The 20,498-nt window shown below is 39.6% G+C and overlaps 3 protein-coding genes and 1 non-coding gene across 6 annotated transcripts; 2 read left to right on the plus strand and 2 right to left on the minus strand.

The window, feature by feature from the left end:
• Positions 1-3,268: 3,268 nt before the first annotated feature.
• On the minus strand, positions 3,269-5,737 carry LOC121745654. The gene is made up of 2 exons (XM_042139637.1): positions 4,225-5,737; positions 3,269-4,101 (listed from the first exon to the last, which is right to left on the minus strand). Exons 1-2 carry the CDS (start codon positions 5,735-5,737, stop codon positions 3,269-3,271), a joined length of 2,346 nt encoding a protein of 781 aa, XP_041995571.1.
• On the plus strand, positions 5,079-5,185 carry LOC121746304. The gene has a single exon (XR_006039003.1). It is a non-coding gene; the product is annotated as a small nucleolar RNA R71 (small nucleolar RNA).
• Positions 5,738-13,408: 7,671 nt separating the features above from the next.
• Positions 13,409-17,104, plus strand: LOC121744677. Of its 2 annotated transcripts, none has more exons than XM_042138265.1 (2): positions 13,409-13,563; positions 15,019-17,104. In XM_042138265.1, exon 2 carries the CDS (start codon positions 15,043-15,045, stop codon positions 16,966-16,968), a length of 1,926 nt encoding a protein of 641 aa, XP_041994199.1. In that variant the 5' UTR covers positions 13,409-13,563; positions 15,019-15,042; the 3' UTR covers positions 16,969-17,104. The 2 variants fall into 2 exon arrangements, with proteins under 2 accessions (XP_041994199.1, XP_041994196.1); XM_042138262.1 differs by having other exon boundaries at positions 13,410-13,563; positions 15,011-17,104.
• A 277-nt stretch (positions 17,105-17,381) lies between these two features.
• Positions 17,382-19,253, minus strand: LOC121744678 (probable E3 ubiquitin-protein ligase RHC1A). 2 transcript variants are annotated; one of them, XM_042138267.1, is made up of 2 exons: positions 19,187-19,253; positions 17,382-18,680 (listed from the first exon to the last, which is right to left on the minus strand). In XM_042138267.1, the coding sequence occupies exon 2, from the start codon at positions 18,609-18,611 to the stop codon at positions 17,661-17,663; it is 951 nt and encodes a 316-aa protein (XP_041994201.1). In that variant the 5' UTR covers positions 18,612-18,680; positions 19,187-19,253; the 3' UTR covers positions 17,382-17,660. The 2 variants fall into 2 exon arrangements, with proteins under 2 accessions (XP_041994201.1, XP_041994200.1); XM_042138266.1 differs by having other exon boundaries at positions 19,180-19,252.
• Between the last annotated feature and the right edge of the window lie 1,245 nt (positions 19,254-20,498).

Genomic DNA, 20,498 nt, shown 5'->3' on the forward strand with positions numbered 1-20,498 from the left:
CTTGTATGGCGAAGTTCCAATCGGGGTCTTATAAGCCGTTCGATATGCCCACAAAGCATCATTTAACTTTTGAGCCCAATCCTTTCGAGACGGCTTCACCACTTTCTCAAGCACCCGTTTTATCTCACGATTGGAGACTTCAACTTGACCACTAGTTTGGGGATGATAGGGGGTAGCAACCTTGTGTTGGACACCATATTTTCCTAGGAGGTTTTCAAACAACTTGTTGCAAAAATGAGTTCCTCCATCACTGATAATAGCTCGAGGTGTCCCAAAGCGGTTAAAGATGTGATTCTTGATAAACTTCAACACTACTTTGGCATCATTGGTTGCCGAGGCCACTGCCTCTACCCATTTGGACACATAATCAACAACTACGAGAATGTACTGTTGCCCATTAGACTTGAGAAACGGTCCCATGAAGTCTATTCCCCAAACATCAAAGAGTTCTACCTCGTGAATGTTATTCATCGGCATTTCATTTCTCCACGAGATATTGCCGGTTCTTTGGCAACTGTCACATCTCTCTACATAGGCTTTTGCATCCTTGAAGATCGATGGCCAATAGAATCCGGACTGAAGCACCTTAAATGCGGTTCGACGTGCTCCAAAGTGACCGCCATATACAGAATCATGACAAGCAGACAAAATCTGAAGGTGCTCATGCTCTCCAACACACCTTCAAATCACTCCATCACTACAAATACGGAAGAGAAATGGATCTTCCCAAACATATGTGCGGGTGTCACTCAAAAACTTCTTCTTTTGGTTAGAAGACAACCCTTCTGGTATAATACCCGTGACAAGGTAGTTCGCCAGATTAGCAAACCACGGCACATATGTTTCCCGAGCTTCCACTTGCAACACTTGCTCGTCGAGAAATTTTTCGTTGATCATTTTCTTTCTCTCATCTTCCGTCTCTTCCAATCTCTCTAGTCTAGAGAGGTGATCAGCTACCAAATTCTCGGTCCCCTTTTTGTCTTTAATCTCCACATCAAACTCCTGTAATAAGAGGATCCATCTCACCAATCGAGGCTTTGCATCTTTCTTATTCATCAAATACTTGATAGCTGAATGGTCCGTGAACACTACCACCTTCGTGCCAAGTAAGTATGCACGAAACTTCTCAAAGGCATACACTACTGCTAGCATTTCCTTCTCCGTCGTGGTGTAATTCAATTGAGCTTCATTGAGTACTTTACTAGCATAGTAGACGGCATGTAGGACCTTATCTCTCCTTTGGCCTAAAACGGCCCCCACAGCATAGTCCGAAGCATCACACATCAATTCAAACGGCTTTGACCAATCGGGTGTGATAATAATAGGAGCTTCGACTAGCTTCTTCTTCAACAATTCAAATGCCTCAAGGCATTTCCCATCAAAGACGAACTTGGCATCCTTTTCAAGCAAGTTACAAAGTGGCTTTGCAATCTTTGAAAAGTCTTTTATAAAACGTCGGTAGAATCCCGCATGTCCCAGGAAACTACGGATGCCCTTCACATTCGTTAGGGGAGGTAACTTCGAGATCGCATCAATCTTAGCCTTATCCATCTCCAATCCCAACTCCGACACCTTGTGTCCCAACACTATGCCTTCTTTGACCATGAATTGACACTTTTCCCAATTTAGCACGAGATTAGATTCTTCACATCTTTGTAGGACCCGTCTCAAGTTTTCTAAGCAAAGGTCAAATGAAGATCCAAAGACGGAGAAATCATCCATGAAGATCTCCATGATGTCTTCATTCATATCGGAAAAGATTGCCATCATGCAACGTTGGAATGTAGCCGGTGCATTACACAAACCAAAAGGCATCCGGCGGAAGGCATACGTACCAATAGGACATGTGAATGTCGTCTTTTCCTGATCTTCTGGGGCAATTGCAATCTGATTGTACCCCGAATATCCATCTAGAAAACAGTAATGGGAATAACCCGCAATCCTATCGAGCAACTGATCTAGAAATGGCAACGGAAAATGGTCTTTTCTTGTCGCCGTGTTCAACTTCCTATAGTCCATGCAAACTCTCCATGAGTTCACCAATCGAGTTGCCAAAACTTCATTCTTCTCATTAACGGTCACAGTTATTCCCCCTTTCTTCGGTACACACTGCACCGGACTAACCCACTCACTATCGGATATGGGATAGATCATCCCATATTTCAACAACTTCTTCACCTCTTTTTCAACCACTTCTTGCATGAGTGGGTTCAATCTTCTTTGTCTTTCTCTTACCGGTTTAGCTCCATCTTCCATCAAAATTTTATGCATACAAATTGCGGGGCTAATCCCTTTGATGTCAGCAATGGACCATCCTAGAGCTTTCTTGTGTGACTTCAGTAGCTCTATCAACTTCAATTCTTCTTCATCATTCAACATCGCCGATATCACAACCGGTAAAGATTCACCCTCACCAAGGAATGCGTATTTCAGATTTGTCAGGAGTGGCTTCAATTCTAGCTTTGGTGGTACTTCGATTGAAGGTTTCACATCTGCCGTGAAAGTATCCACCACACATTCATTCTCGAGACTTGGTTGATCAACTTGAGAATCTTCTATTTCATCAAAATCTACTTTAAGTGTCGAACCATAGTCTCTCTCCAAACTTCCTTTATCATACACGCTTCCTTCTATTCTTGCCGAGCAACACATCTTGTCAAAAATGCACTTATCGAGGACGTCGACTCTAAAGCACGCTTTTGCATCATTATTAGGGCTGGCAAATCGTGCGGATTGGGTCGTTATCGGGTCAACCTGATAATGACCCAACCCAATAAGGCATAACCTGAACCCGACCTTTTAAGGAAACTGTAAATCCGAACACGAACCCGACCTGCTACCTTCAAATCCGAACACGACCCGCACCCGACACGAACCTGTTATCGACACGATATAATATGGGTTGACACGATACGATAACAACCCGAACCTGATATTACACGATTAAAACCTAATATTACACGATTAAACCTTAATTTTAACCTAATTTACACAATTAAAATTCGTTTTATACTATTTAAACCTAATTTATAAGAAAATAAAAAATTAAAGTAATATATATTTTTTAAAATAATAATAAAAATAATAATATTATTTCTTAATGGGTTACACGTATCCGACCCGCATCCGACCCGAACCCAACCCGAAATTATCGGGTTCTTAATGGGTCAACCCGATAAGGACATGGATCCAATAAGACTTGACCACAACCCAATAATTTCGTGCGGATTCGTGTCAGATTATCGTGTCGTGTCGAAAATTGTCAGCCCTAATCATTATGGTGTTTCATTGCTTTCTCCACATTAATGGTCACTTGCTCACCATTAATTCTAAACGTGACAGAGTTGTCTTTAGCTCCTAACAACACATCTCCCGTGGCAAGAAACGGTCTACCAAACAGAATAGGTACCTCTTTGTCCTCGGGCATGTCCAAGACTATGAAGTCGACGGGGATGATGAACTTGTCTACCTTGACCAAGACATCCTCTACTATTCCAGTGGGCTTCACAATGGAGTGATCAGCCAATTGTAGAGCAATGTCGATGGGTTCCATCCTCTTCTCTAATCCAATGGCACGTGCCGTTTTCAACGCCATCAGTGAGATCCCCGATCCCTGATCCAACAGACATTTGGTGAAGATTGTGTTACCGATCTCACAAGGAATCACACAACTTCCCGGATCCCTCTTCTTCATTGGCATCATTCCCGAAATCAGTTGTGAGCAATTCATGCTCAAAGCCACTATCCCCTCATCTTGCAATTTCTCCTTGTTTGCCATCATATCCTTGAAAAACTTGGAGAACTTGGGGAAATTAGTGAAGAGGTCCACCAATGATACATCCACATTCACTTTCCGGATCACGTTCATCATCCACTCAAAGCTTTTCTCTTTGGGGACCCTCTTCTTCCTCTTGGTTGGATATGGTGGAGGAGGAATATGATCGGGGAAGTTGAACTTGCTTTTCGGATCTAGTGCTGGACTTGTCAACATCTTTTTCTTTGACTCCATTTCCACTATCTTCTTACCCCTCTCTTCTGCTGAACACTTTCCACTTGCATCGGATTCTTCACCATGTTCCTTGCTGCCGGATGCAGCCTGTTCTTGACCATGTTGGGCCCCCTGCACCAACGCGGGACTTCCCTTACATGCCTCGTCCGCCCCTGCGTGCGAGGAATGCAAGCCTAACATCTCATCCGCCCCTGCGTGTGAGATGCCGGAAGTACCTTGGTCGTCCATTAATGGTGTTGAATCCAACTCTCTACCACTTCTCAAAGTCACAACTTTGCACTGTTCATTACCTCTCGGATTGGGTACAGTATTACTTGGGATGGTGTTAGGAATCCTCGTGTGTGATGCCGTGGCAAGCTGTCCAATCTGAGTCTCGAGATTCCTCATTGTAGCCTCCATCTGTCCAAACTTTTCCACTGTTTTTTCCTTGAAATTCTCATTCTCCTTTTGACTCTTATTCATAAAAGAGAGAATCTGTCCCAACTGATCTTCGACTGATGGCTTCTTCTCATAACCCGGGGGTTGAGTATTGTTCCTCCATTGATTACCCGAGTTGTTGCTAGGGCCAGCTTGATTCCATCCTGTTTGTTGAGGCCTCCAATTTTGCTGATTGTTGTATTGGTTGCCTTGATTGAACCCTTGGCGATTGTTGCCAATATAGTTCACATCCTCCACGGGTGGTCCTTGAAGACTTGGGCATTGATCAGTATGATGCCCGCCTTGGCACAATCCACATCTCATCACAGTCACAGCTTGGGGTTGAGGAGTCAATTGAAGAGACTTAACTGCCTTTGTCATTGACGACATTTGAGTGCTAATGTCTGCCAGTTGAGCCTCAATTGCGGTCACTCTTTCCGCATCCTTTGTAGCACCAAACGTATCTCCTGCTCTATCAGCTCCTCGCCTTGGATTGTGCCAATTCCTTTGATTGTTGGCCAACCTTTGAAACAAGGCCCTCACCTCATCGTGAGTTAGATCATCTAGGTTCCCATTCGAACCTGCAGTCACCAATCCCGTGCCTTCACTGTTGAGTCCCTTGTAGAATTTCAAAAGGTCATGCCCCGGAGCTAGTCCATGACTTGGGCATTTCCTTATCAAATCTGTGAATCTCTTCCATGCCTCCGCGAAGGACTCATCATACTTCTGTCGGAATGAGGTGATCTCCTCTCTCAACTTCTCAATCTTCATTGGAGAGTTGTATTCCACAAGAAACAACGACTTCAACTCTTGGAATGTTGCTATGTTGTAGCCCGGTAATGAATCATACCACGCTCTTGCCTTCTCCCTCAATGAGAATGGAAATAAGGCCCTCTTAATCCGATGATGCTCCACATTTGGAGGTCTATGAGAATTTGTCAGCTCGTAGAAGGCATTCAAATGGCTCACCGGATCTTCATCATCCCGTCCATGAAAAAGATTTCCTCCATTCACCAAACTGATGTAGTGAGGTGGAATGTTGACGTTGTCATTTGCGTAGGCACACTCCCCTGGGTACTCAATTCCCGATCTCAGAGTGTCGCCAAACCTCACCACAGGTGGTGGAATATCATTGTTCTCAGCCATTGATTCACCATCTGAATCCTGATCCCTTTCTTCACCAAAGAGTCGATTACTCCTAAATGGACTTGAATAGTCCGGGAAGATCTCAAACTCTGACCCTCTAACCTTACTTCTTCTTTGATAACAGAGTAGTCCAAACGGTGGTGTACCCTGTGACCGTGTGTGCATTCACTTTTTTTTTTTTTTTTTTTATTTTTTAAACCTGCGCAACAGAAAATACACCAAGCACAAACACACTATATTTCCTATTACCGAAAGCTAGACCTCTCGACAACTTCGGGGTAAGTACTATAAAACGTGTGTGCTTTAGTGAAAAACTAAACTACCTAAACTAAAAGATAGAAAGAAGTAACCTAGAAAATATACTCCTTCGTCTTCAAGTCCAGACGTGGTAGATGGCTAACACCTCCAGGAACACGAAATGAGTACCTACAAAAATAAAAGAAAGATCAAACAAAAATAAAACAAAACACAAACTAGAAGTTAAACAATCTATTGCCTTCCCCGGCAACGGCGCCAAAACTTGATGTGTAATTTTAGGTTTATTACAATAAGATAATATAGCACTCAAGTTCAATTAATTAACCCAAATATTACCACTTCGCTGCAAGATTACAGCTTCGTTTGTAGTAATTTAAGGTGTCGATCCACAGGGAAGGAAAGATTACTTAACTCTAAAACAAAGAAAACACATACTAAAGAGGATTTTAATTTGAAGATTTTAATTTCTAGATTATGCAAAAACAAATAGACAAACTAAAACAAGTAAGACGAATGAAGAGAAGAACATGTTACTCCAAACACTCATGGATAAAACGGTGATTTATTCTAATATCAAACTCTATCTTATGAATCACGGGACTATGAAATCAATTCTCGATGCTAGCACTGAACATGCTTGACAAACAATAGTTTAAGAATAGTTGAACACATATTCTATAAACTAATTTTCATTAATCTAAGGATCCTACGGAAGCGCGAGACTCAAAGATCAACTACTATAAGCTCAAGAAATCCATTATCAAATTATCATTTGAACAAATCTAATCGATAATTCATTACCACAATGATCCATTTTATTCAAAGTTAAAGAGACATTTGAATAAGAATAAGTACCTACTACAAATGATGCACCAAAAATAATAGATTTAAACAATAAAATTGTGATAACGACGATCATAAGATAAGGAAGAACATAGAATAAATCACACCAACAATTTATCCGTTTACATGTTTGGAGTAACACAAGATTTTTAGCCAAGCATAATTAAGCTAGGAAGTATGAATAAGAGATTTGAAACCATATAGAATATGATGATGAATTGCTTGAATAATCTCCCAAGCATCAATCGTCACTTATTTTTTTCCAATTGATTTCTTCCCAAGTCAAACTTCTCTCTCAATCTTTCTCTCTCCAATTTTCAATTTTTTTCAATCACCTCCAGTGTCCCATCAGTCTCCCCCTTTTTGCAGCCTTCTCCTTGGGAAAAGAAAACCGCCGCACAAAACTGCAATATTGCAGTTAAAAGAAACAAACGCCCGACCGGGCGAAATTAGAGACAAGAATCGCCCGACCGGGCGAACTTTCTGGACTCTCCTCATGCTTTCTGATCTCTGCATGCTTTACCAAGTTCACCCGGCGAACTTCCAGCTTCCAAACCTCCTAAACTTCAATACAAATACCACTTGATGAGTTATAATTAACATAAAAGTGTGTAGTTTAGGGAGAAAATTATAAGAAATATGCTACGCATCATATAGTATAATGCAGAGTGTAGTTTCTGTAATGCATTATATGTGATATGCAATGAACATTTATCTTGACCCGTTTAATTTAACTTATGCCGTGTTTTGATGTTTGGCGCACGTGTCTTGTTTTCTCTAGGGGTTTAACAAGCCTAGGGGCTAGGGTGTAGTATGTTCTAAGTCTAATTAACGTTGTCCAAATACACGAGCTGCAGTAATTCATCTGGGATTGCACATTCATAGCGCGTAGCTTTATATTGAAACATGATTGCCAGTTTTTGAATGTAGGGTTTATGGTTCATTCATTCCCCTATGGTTGCCCAATTATGGGGGCTAGGTGTGTAGTATACTGTGAGAAACACAACCTCTACGAAGGACCGCGAGTATGAGGCATTCCTTTACGATTTAATTTTCGGTATGGCTAGGTTAGTAGTTTAAACCGCTACAAGTAATGCGTCAAATGTTATTAGATAGTGGATGGTATTGATTATATAATGCATGATATGCGAACGGCAATGTATAGGTTTTATGAGCGGGTTTGTTTGTATATGTTATAGAATTTCATGAATAGGTCAGTCGTTAAGAGTTTAGGGTTCATTCACTCCCCTAGGGTTGCCCAATTCCGGGGGCTAGGGTGTAGTATAGTGTAAGCAACACAACCTCTACGAAAGGCCGCGAGTATTAGTCTGTCAGATTTTGGCGTGGCTAAGGTAGTAGTTTAAGCCGACACACATAATGCACCAATTATTTATAGATAATGCATGTTATTGAATATATAATGCATGATATGTTAACTGCAATGTATTGCTCTTTTAGTCGTTTAGTCTGGTTTTGATTATTTGGGGTTTAGGGTTCATTCATTCCCCTAGGGTTGCACAATTTCGGGGGCTAGGGTGTAGTATATTGTAAGCAACACAACCTCTACGAAAGACCTCGAGTATTAGTCCGTCCTTAAGGGTTTACATATTGTAAGCAACACATAATGCACCAACTGTTTATAGATAATGCATGGTATTGAATATATAATGCATGATAAGTTAACTGCCATGTATTGATCTTCTTAGCCGTTTTGTCTGGTTTTGATTATATGGCGTCGCTGTTGTTTTTTATATAAGCAAACAAAGGATGCGGAAGGTGGACAATGTTACAACATGGTATTATGTTGTATGTAATAGCGATACAACATAATGTCTAAAAACTAATACATGATGTACTAATAAATAATGCATAGAAAAAGCCAAATAATGTACAGATTCAATCAAGTAATGAACATACAAATAATGCATTTACTCTTTGCACCATGTAGAACAACAGTCACATAATGGCTACACCATGATAAATAATGCATCGAAATATCAACATTATGTACAGATTCAATCTAATAATGAACATACAATTATTGTATTGACCCATTGACCCATGTAAAACAACAGGTTTATAATGCCTAACACATGATAAATAATGCATAAAAAGGTAAATAATTTACAAAAAGGTAAATCCTGCCCCGTTTCATTTAAGTTGTGCCGTGTTTCGATGTTTGGCGCACGTTTCTTGTTTTCCCTAAGGGTTTAACAAGCACAGGGGCTAGGGTGTAGTATGTTTTAAGTCTTAAAAACGTTGTCCAAATACATGAGCTGCGGTAATTCATCTTGGGTTGCACATGCATAGCGCGTAGGTATTTTTTAAAACAGACATATATAAAGAACATTTTAGTGTAGTATAATGCGTAGTTTAGTTTCTGACATACATTATTTGTAATATGAAATGAATATTTATCCTGACCCGTTTAATTTAAGTTGTGTCGTGTTTTGATGTTTGGCGCACATTTCTTGTTTTCCCTAAGGGTTTAACAAGCCTAGGGGCTAGGGTCTAGTATGTACGACAGCAACCACGTGATGCATAAAATATGATAAATAATGCATTCAAATAGTCAAATAATGTACAGAATCACTCAAGTAATGAACATACAAATATTGCATTCATTCTTAGAATCATGTACAACAGCAGTCTAATGATGCATAAATCAAGATAAATAATGCATAGAAATAGCTAAATAGTGTACAACGGTCAGAAATTTCAATCCCTAGAGATGGACGACGTTACAACCTCGTATTATGTTGTATGCAATAGGGAAGGCAAGAAGAAGTCGAACGAGGATGACCAATTGAATGCACGAGTTTCACTTATTCATCTAGGGTTCAGATATCATCTCGGCTAGGAAGTAGTTTTTACCTATACACATAATGTACATATAATGCACCATTCACACATGTACACAAGCAGTCAATTAATGCATAATACTTGGTAAATAATGTATAATACTTGATAAATAGTGTACAGAAGCAATCAAATAATGCACAAAGGAAAAAGACTTTCACCCATTCACATATGTACGCAAGCAGTCAAATAATGCATAATATTTGATACATAATTTATACTATTAGTTAAATAATGTACAAATTCAATCAGATATGCACAAAGGAATATTATGCAAGCAGATTTGGGAATTCTGGTTTTCACTCATGCACCTATGTACACAAGCAGTCACATAATGCCTATTACTTGATAAATAATGTAACGTACTAGATATATTATGTACAACTTCAATCAAATAATGCACATAGGAATATTGCATTCACTCATTCACTCACGTCCCTCAGCAAGCAGTCAAATAATACCTAATAACTGATAAATAATGTATACTACTACATAAACAATGGACAGATTCAATCCAATAATGCGCACAGGAATATTGCATTCATCCAATCACCCATGTACACAAGCAGTCAAATAATGCCTAATACATGATGAATAATGTATACTACTAGATAAATAATGCACATATTCAATCAAATAATGCGCACATGAATATTGCATTCACCCAATCACTCATATACACAAGCAGTCAAATAATGGACAATACATGATAAATAATGTGTAATCATTAATTAATAATGTACCCAAACAATCAAATAATGCACACAAGAATTTTACATTCACCCTTCCACCCATTTAAAAAATTTGTCGACGAATGCGCCAACGAAGACTACTTGATGTAGATCCTAGCCAATGCCATAAGCGAAGGCTCAATGATACCTCCCCTAAGCCTCAATACCAAATGCAGAGTCGGCTCTACAGAATTATTCATCACTCCGCTAATCAGAATACAGAGCGTAACAACATAACTAAATCTAGAAATGGAGAGAGAGAATTACCTTTCTGTATGTTGTAATCAGCAATTGTTAGGCCATCTTCAAGCTGCTTTTCGGCGAAAATCAATTGCTTCTGATCCGGTGGGATTCCTATACATAATTTCAAAAGGAAATCGCATCAATTTACCATCAACAATTCATCACACCCCATTTTCTTCAAATTAACATCGAACACCATAGAAACCTTTTGCAACCCTACCTTGTCGACGCCTTCAACAATTTGTTCGCGCGCTACCGGAGTGAGAGTTGGAGAGTGAAACCGACGAAAACGATCACTTTCTGGAGATACCCGACGAAAAACAGTGGCGGCTAGGGTTTGAAGAGTGGTGGAAAATGGGAAGACGAATTGCAGAGACGTAGAGAGAGGGATAGACGTTTGGAGTGAGAGAGAGAGTGAGTAGATGGAAGGTTGTATCAAAATCTCGCTGAAAATTCGCTCATTCCGTTTTGGGCTGTTTTCAATTTGGTTGTTTTACTAGTTTACCCTTATAATGCACACAATCCACCATATAATGCACAAAATCAACCATATAATGCAACACGGGATTAAAAAATGGGATTTCATCCTGTCCCTCCATCCACCAAATCCAACGACCCACGTTAAGAAGGAACTTAAATCTAAGGGAGGAAAAGAAGATTAACACTACCCTATATATATATATATATATATATGACTTATTCAATATTAAGTAGGAGTAAAAATGAACAGCATGAGTGACATTAGATTTTATGATCGGAATCAATCTAAAGAACTTTGCCTTAGAAAATTGTAAAATTCAGTACATAACCATTGTATATTTAAGAATATGAAAACTGAATAACATATTGGATTCACCATTATAAGAGTGAAGTACATAAAATGTCCCTGACGTTTTCAATTGTTTCACTCCATACCCCTGACTTTTAAAAATATCGCCATAAGTCTATGACCTTTAACATAGTCACATATCAAATATTTGTAGCCATTTTTCGGACTAAAAGACCCTTTTGCCTTGAAGGGCATTTCAGTCATCTTGGCCTCTGTTGCAGGCCTACTCTGCAGGGAGGCTGCACTTTTGCAGAAATTAGGCCTGCACTTTTGTCGACTCAAATTTGATGTTTCTCAGTGTTGTGCCTGTGCATCTATATTGTAAGTGTTTGAAATTGATTTCTCTTTCTCCTTTTCTCACTTTAATTCAACAATGGACTGGAAGCTTAAATAGGCGGCAGCGGTAGAATTGGCGGTGCATCGTGATGGATTTGTCCTTGAATTTCCCCGGCGTGCTATTATTTTGATTATGCTAATTGGGAACAACTTGACGAATACAACTTGGGAACAATTGTTAGGGAGTGCTATTATTTAATGTACATTCAAATACAGCTTATTATTTTGATTTATGTGCAACAACTTATGATACTTTGGTCACAGATTATGCCAACTTATGCTCGATTATGTGTTCCACCAGCACCCGTCACTTATCCTCTACAGTTATACGGTTTAACTCTTGCCGGATTAACTGGATATCGAACCGGCCTTGAGATGCCAAAACCACAACAACCATGAAGATCTTGACCTGAATTCATGTCTTCCCAAATGAAGTTACTCTAGCAATAGATTTATCAGTCCTTTGCTTGTTAGTTTGTGTTGACTTAAAATCTCATGTGTTTTAGAAATGATTATCTTCACTCAAGAAGAGTAAAAAAATTCTAACTTCATACGCTATTATGAGTGACAAACTACCAAAGTGAAACTACTGTTAGTCTTCCTCGGCTCTGAGAACAACAATGTCAAGGTTTCTTGTAATTTCCGAACTCATACGTGTTGCATCTCTAGCATAAAAAGTTAGTTATTGAAATTAATTTTTAAAAATACATAAGAATTAAATTTCAATTTGCAATTTTATTTAGTCAAAGTTATATAGAGAAAATAAATAAATGATCTTTAATTTTATTTATTACATGGTTATGAATTAATTGAAGTGATTAATGCCTTGTATTTTGTGGCCCACACTATGAGGTTAAGCACAAAGGAGATCTCATATTGAAAAAATAGGTGAGATGTATGTAAGGTTCCAGATGAATCAAATAATTTTGCTTAATTCTATTTGAACTTTATGATGCGAATTAAATACAAAATACTGTACTGATTTAGTATATATTCCATTTGACATTTCTAAATATTTGATTGGAAATTCACACGTAATAGATATATGTTTAATAAAAACTAAGAATAATTTACAATCCTTAAATCATGAAGAATTTATGGTATTGGATTCAATATTTTCATTTTGAAAAGAGGTTTGTAGACAATTGTAGTCTAATTTTTTTGTTACCTACGTTTCGACTTGTTAAGTGATGAAAAACGAAAAAACAAAACTATATATATGGGAAGAATACAAAGCACTTAGTAAAATCACAAATGGAGTATGGTATGTATTTGTTAAATCACAAATGGAGGCCGCTTACGCACAGCTATCAAATCAGGTCAGCTGTCAAATCGCGTCAGCCATCAAATCGCGTCAGCAGCATGCAGGCCGGCACTGCAGAAGTCCGTGTGATATGCCCATAATGCCCTTTTAGGCTGAAGGACCTTTTAGTCCGAAAAAACATGATATGTGATTATGTTAAACACCAGAGACTTATGACGATATTTTTAAACGTCAATGGCCTATAGTGAAACAAATGGAAACGTCAGGGATGATTTATGTAGTTAACTCCTATTATAAATACGCTGTGCAAATTTTTTTCCTATTTAATGCCCAATTAATGACAAAAATGCATCACTGCTAATTTGTCAAATAAAACTAATTTCCCTTTGACTTGATAGAAATGTGACTAATCACATATCACTGTCGATTCAGTTTGTTTCCAGCCTCGCATTATCCCCCATCCGCCTCTCTCCACGTATATATATAGGTATGTGACGCTATTCAATTCACATTTTTTCTCTCTCTACAACGTTGCGATTTCTCCGACACTAAAATCCAATCCTCCTTCCTCACCAACTGACGCCGCGGCGCTCGATATCTCCATCGATCGCATCGATCCGTTATTAAGGTGAGGCTTTGCCGCGTTGCGTGTTTTTTTTTTCGATTTTGATTAGGGTTGCGGCGTGATTTTGATTTTTTTATTTAGATTTTGGAATGTATTCGCATTGGCGTTCGATTAGATGAATTTGATGGCGGCGCGTTTGGTCTTCTCTCATTGCTTGTGTATGTGGGGGCTTGTTTTGTGAATTCTGGCTTCTTTATTGGTTTTTGATAGATTGATCTACGGACTGCATTTGTCATTTCGAATGGTTGTATGAATCTGGTTTTGTAAATTCGTGATTGAATTTCTTTTTCTCAGTGATTTTTCGGAGTTCTATTTTGTTTATAGGATTGTTGAGGGTAGATGTGTCGTTTCCCTAATTTTATTTGGGAAATGGAACTTGGTTTTTAAAGGTGGTTTTTCCTTGAGGAAACCTGGTGTTATTTGGATGTGTGTCTGTAGGGTTGTGTTTCCTTCATTAGCCATTCTACGATTAGCCTTGCGAATGTTTGGAATTTTAACATCAATTAGGCATTATTTTGTATTGATTGCACGAAGATGATTGATTGTCTATGCATTGCTTTTGTTGGATCTGGGAGAATATGTAGTTATTTTCTCTAGATTTGAAACATGAATGTGGGGAGTTTTGCTGTATGTCCACCAAATTTTCGATATTGTTATGAATTATGATGAATGAGGAAAATAAGCATAAATGCTTGGGGCTCAGACTCAAGAGTGGTTGATGTGAGGATAGTTATTGAGGCTGGGAAATAATAACTGTCGATGACTTAATATGTTGAAAATAATGTTGAGTTGTCGACCCAATGGCTTACATGGATTATTTAATTACTAGTATATGACAATCAGTAAGGAAATTACTGCAGGGTTCTAACTATTAGACTTGTGTATGTCTTGCAAATATAATACAAAAAGACATCAGAGTGGTTGATGTTGAGGGTAGTTATTGATGTTGGGAAATAATAACTGTGGAGATGACTATATACGTTTAAAATAATGTTGACACAATGGCTTTCATGAATTATTGAGTTAATATATCACAATCACTAAGGAAGTTACTGCAGGGATCTGACTATTGGACTAGTATATCTTGCAAATATATACTAAAAAAAGACATAGAACTGAATAAGGGAACAATAATTTTTTCCTTCTTATAACCAGTGTTCAGAATCGGAAATATGAATACTTGCAGGATAATCTCAATATCAGATGCATTGGCTTTTTCGCCAATTGATTGGCATCTCGGTCAAAGCTGTTCATTTGTGTAGAAGGTTGCTAGCGTTTGGTCCATTGCACCTTGGATTGGATATATTATGTGACAATAGGAAAACATCAATTATTTTCTCATATTCTAACCAAGTCACTTGCCAAGAAGACAATGAATGGCAGTATTCATGCACATGTTTGGCTTAGCCTGTGACTTTTCGCTGCTGGCTAATGCTTCTTTATTCTTTAGTTTTGCAGAAATTAGAGCTTAAAGTTGCAGACATGTCTCCAGCATCCAAGGCTAAGTCTAAAGATAAGAAGACTGGCAAAGAAGCTCCAAAGAATTCTCTAAAGCCTTTGAGTCATGTTAATGCCAGTAGTGGGACCACAGCAAGTGGATACAATCCTGTTTCAAGAACATTTCATACATTTGAATCTGCACCAGTGCCTACGGCCAGTCCACTTCATGTTAATGGTCGTTTCCGGAATATAGATGATACGGATGATCATAATGGATGTTCATCAGGGACGGGCATTGAGTATGACTCTATTTCCAATAATGGTAGTTGGTCTGGCGACTCTGAAGACCATAAAGAAAAGTCATCACAGCCGCTTACTCGTCAGGATATAATACCTGGTGCTGACAATGACAAAAGAGAGAAAATACGTCAGAAGAATGAGAGGAAACATCAGCGTCAAAAGGAGAGGCGAGCGCAGGAGTTGCATGAACGGTGCTGCAGCTATCTCATGTCGAGGAAGCTGGAAGCTCTGGCGCAGAAGCTTGTTGCTATGGGTTTCTCCCAAGAGCGAGCGGCAATGGCTCTTATTATGAATGAAGGCAGGTTAGAGGAATCAGTATCCTGGCTTTTTGAAGGAGGTGAAGAAGACAAGAACTCGGAAAACAATCTTGATGGTGGTGGTAATTTGAAAATTGACATATCAGAGGAGCTTGCTCGCATTACATATTTGGAAATTACATATAAGGCTTCCAAACAAGAGGTGGAAAGAGCTGTAGTATCCTGTCAGGGTGATCTTGAAAGGTCTGAAGAGACATTAAAGGCACAAAAGGAAGAGACTCCTGCTGTCTTGTCTAAGCCTGATGAAAATGGCGATCCTCTTACTGTTACAAATAGCAAGCTGGCAGCAATTAGTCAGAATCCATTAAGAATACAACCAAAGTCTACTTCAGTAACCACTGTACAGCAGAGAAGGGATGACAAAGATTTCAACTACATCAAACTTCCAGCAACAGTAGAGTCTGTAGTGGATCCTGTGACCAAAAGCATGCAGGTGGTAAAGAAAATACCACCTAAAACTGACTGGGTTAAACAACAGCAGACTGTGCCTGTAGAGAAAAGGTGGGTAAGTGCAGGATCAGATTCTTCTGCATCATTTTCTTTAGCATCACGGTCTCTGCCATCACCAACTCCAGCCAAGACGGATGTTCGCTATGTTGGTGTTGGAAATGAATTGAAGAAGTTGCAGCTAGGATCAGTCAAAGAACCGGTCATCGTCATGCAGCGACCTCAATCCATTAATGCAAAGCAGGTTCCTAGCACAAGTATTAGCTCGTCTCCTCCTGGAGAGAGGGCTATGAGTTGGCATCCTAGTTCTGTTGAAACAGTGAAGCCACATGGGTTTACGCCATCTGTTGCTGTGTCTAATGGTTTTAGCTCAGATCAGTCGTACAGCCCACCTCAATATCAGTCGTCACAGCAGCAATTTATGTCCAGTAGTGGCCCAATTGATTCATCAGGAACTAAAAAATCAAACAGTTACTGGGGTCAAGGCGGATCACCAGCACTTGCTGCACCTTCCTCCCTTGGTCTCTTCTCCTGCATTGGTGCCAGTGGCTCATCTGGGACTTCATCTCAGGTGGACTGGAGCACCGGCAGCTCAATGTTGCAATTTGATTACACCAACGTTGACTGGAGTTTGGATCGTGGGTCACTGTTCCCAAGACCAAACCGCCCGTGGACTGGGGCTAACTACATTCCAACTAACTCTAGCCTGTATGATTCATTTACATATGGTGCGGGTTTGAAGTCTACTATGAGGCCTGGTCTGTCCAATGGGAATGCTGCAGCGATAGATGGACTAAATCCCAACGACCTAATGGCTGGTGGTTCACGGGAATGGACTTCACCATTAGAAGAGAAAGACCTTTTCAGTCTACCCAGACAAGTTGTTTCCTCTCCTACACTGTAAGAGAATGGTGGTGGGTTTTACGAATAAAGAAAAGGGTGTTGATGTTGGTGTTTGTTCTTTTATGCTTTTGGATTTGTATTTCATATGAATTGACATCATATCTTAATGGGAAAAGCATTACAGTTTCTTTGATTCACTTATTTTGCCAAAATATGTTGAAATCCACCATCCAGCCAAAACTCACTACAGATATCAATCTTATATTTCCGGATAATACAATTCTTGAATTTATCTTGTTAAAATCCGTCTTATTTGCTGCAAATGTATAACGAATTATGTAGAGAGAAATGATTGTAGGTGCGACAGCAGAGGATGGCAACGATGATTCAGTGAGGTCGGAGGTTGCTGATGACCCACCAAACGGTAGCTATGCACAAGAACTTGTCATACATCATCAAGTGGAAGCACACAACTAACACGGAACGACAAACTGTAACATCGAACTCAAAAAAATCAAGAGAGATACTAAAATGTATGGAGGCACAAGTTTGTAAGGACATGTGGGGTTGATCTTTTCATATGTGGGGTAATTTTAGCATACATGTAGGGAAATCGTTTTAACTCCAAAAGGGATTTACTAACAACCAGAAACTGTAACACAGACTTTTTTGAGGCAGACAACAACAAACACGACTGAGACACGAATAAAAAGAGGGAACATTGGAGAAGAATACGCAGCTGCAGAAGTAAAATCAATAGTCAAAAGGCCAGCGCGTTCTGCTATGCTCCTCATTTGGAGCTGCTGCACTGTTTCCTTCAGTTCCTGAATGGCGTCGAGTGTTCTGATTCGATGAGTTTGAAGGCCACAGAAATGAAAATGGATTCCACCTCCCTTGACTCTGAGAGTTACTACTGTCCCTTCTGCTGCTGTTGCCACTTGCATTCACTGCTCTCTGATTCAAGTTAGAACAAGAATTTGCAGAATCTAGTGAAGGCAGCTCAACACGACAGACAGGGCACGAATTATGTTCAACTAGCCAAGGCACAATACAATCTGAATGGTAAATATGATCACATGGCATCTGCCTAGCTCTTGTGCCCAATTCAAACTTATCTTGACACACAGGGCAGTGAGCATCTGTGTTGAGATGCCTTTGCAAAATCTTGATGGTTGGCATAGCATCAATCGCGGAACGTGGTGCTGGAGGAGGACCCCGCCTGTCATTCACACTCAGCTGCTCTATCAATTCCTGCAGCCCATGCCCCATAAAGAAATCACCAGAATCGGCTCGTCTTTGCCCCATAAAGATATCACCAGAGTCGGCTCTTCTTTGCCCCACTCCATGTCCATCACTAAAAAAGAAATCAAATGGATCAACGGCAACTGGAGTTTGGCCATGGTATATCAATAATTGGCCAGGAGGCCTGGGGCCAACGCCCACACTCGTTCGTCCTCTGACATCAAAGTTCGGGTCCCTTCCTATCATCCTGCGCCTCATTAGGGCAGCAAAAGCATCCATAATACCGAATCTTGGATCTTGCATAAACCCGAGTCCAGAACCATCACCGGAGTGAGTGCTCATAACTTCGGCCAGCTCTTGTATAAAGCCTCCATCACAGTACGGGCAGACCAAGTTATGGCCTGGAGGTCGTACAGGCTGAGTGCACTGGTGGCACCAATGAGTGTTTCCACCACTTGACATTCTATCTTGGCTATTATTAAGATCTTAAACAAGAAGCATAAGCCACAATCTCCAACCTCAGAACGTTTCCTGCATCCAGACATCTATCTATGATTAACCATAACTCAACTATGATTAGCAAATTCAAAATTTGAACAAATAACAAATATGAGATCTGCCAATGAAGCCTGGACCATATTCCAATCAATTATGCAGGGTTCAAGTCGATTAGCTTATCATAAAAATTTACATGGTTTAGATTTGCTCCACAGAATTCAATCCTCTAAAGATAGAGAATAGAAAGGGGAACCCAGAGTATACGTATAACAGTAAAACTACTAACAAAAAAATTGGAAAAATCTAGGCAACGAAAAATCATGTTGATCATAAAACAATAAGTTCCTGAGAAAGTATACACAATCGCTTAACTGAACAATTTGTTTGGGGCGGAAAAATCCAACAAGCAAGCAAGCAAGCCAAGACAAAGTTGTATAAACTGAAAGCGATCAATCAAGTTTAAAATAGAAGAAATCTGGGGGTGGTTGAAATTAGGAAGCCAAACTATTGGAGCATGAGTAGTTAAACTTACCACTTACCAGGGTCCAGGGGAGAGAGAGAGAGAGAGAGTGTTTGCGACAATTTCGCCCAATTAAGGATTTGGCGATGGAATCACAAAAGACTTGTTGTGTTGGAGTTGTATATATAAAGAATGGATCTATTCTGACCCGACCCGAACCACCCGCGCTTCTTCGGGCTAAGTTTGAAAATGCAAATTGATTTCTAGAATTGCGGCTTATTCTCATAGCATCTCCAATGGCGGACGTCCGGTCGGACATCCGCGACGGGCGACCGGGACGTCCACCATTGTGGCGTGGCAACTCGGATACGGACGTCCCGTAAGGACGTCGGATGTCCTCGGACGTGCGGGCGACGGGCGGGCGGACGTCCGCCATTGTGTCGTGGGTCGGACGTCCGGGTCGGACGTCCGGTATTTATTATTTTTTTTAATAAAGTTGTTAATTTTTCTCGTTCGTATGCGTGTTGAAATTTTATTTTCGTAAACGTAGATTGCTTTATTTGTGAATTTGTGATTTTTTTTATTGCGGGAAGTCCTAGTGGGAAGGGCGGATTGTGCAGGGGAAGTCCTAGTGACGTGGCAGTGCGATGGGAAGTCCTAGTAACGTGGCAGGAGGTGTTTTTGCGAAGTCCTAGTGGATGTCCGAGTGGGACATCCGTGCATTGGAAATGCTCTCAATTTCTCATCTTCATTATCCTACAATATAATGAGTTTTATAGTTATTCTACTACAGTTAGAAGGGAGTAAAAATTTATAAGCAACTCCTATAACAAAATCACATTCATGGTTTAGATTCAATAACCTATTGTGAATAATCCCTGACATTACACTCCAAGTCTCTGACATAAAACTCATCTATGAAAGAAAACAACTTGAGAACACAACTTGATAAACTATCAAATACTTGCACAATTTATCAAATAACAATTTAAATAAACTAGTACAAGCTTATATAAAGATGTGATAAGATGCAAGGTATAAAATGAAAACAACTTGACAAATTAAATTTTTTTTTGTTCTTTTTACTTATACACTGTTGTCAGTTAAATTATTTGAGGAAGAAGCTTGAAGGGCTGGATAAATAAAACAAAGGCAAATAAATACTACTACCCCATAAAAGGACTTAAGAAAATAGTTTGTACAAACATGACCTAACATATGTACTAAGTGTGTGTACATGTGTGTGTGGTGGAGAGAGCGAAGGTGATGCTACATGCATATATACATTGAACTAAACGATCTAAAATGAACTCTGTATTATCTATCAATGTTCTAAAATAAACTAAAAATGAAGAGTTCGACAGTTCATCGCTTGACATCAGTTAGACATT

The sequence above is a fragment of the Salvia splendens genome, chromosome 8, assembly GCF_004379255.2.
Source record: "Salvia splendens isolate huo1 chromosome 8, SspV2, whole genome shotgun sequence".
NCBI classification, from domain to species: domain Eukaryota; kingdom Viridiplantae; phylum Streptophyta; class Magnoliopsida; order Lamiales; family Lamiaceae; genus Salvia; species Salvia splendens.

What these genes read in the sequence shown, in the direction of transcription:
- LOC121744678 (XM_042138267.1), bottom strand. Translation starts at nt 18,611, where the DNA reads ATGTCAAGTGGTGGAAACACTCATTGGTGCCACCAGTGCACTCAGCCT.
- LOC121744677 (XM_042138265.1), top strand. Translation starts at nt 15,043, where the DNA reads ATGTCTCCAGCATCCAAGGCTAAGTCTAAAGATAAGAAGACTGGCAAA.
- LOC121745654 (XM_042139637.1), bottom strand. Translation starts at nt 5,737, where the DNA reads ATGCACACACGGTCACAGGGTACACCACCGTTTGGACTACTCTGTTAT. An exon ending in ACCATTAATGGACGACCAAG is followed by an intron (nt 4,102 to 4,224) that starts GTACTTCCGGCA and finishes AACATGGTCAAG; the next exon opens with AACAGGCTGCATCCGGCAGC.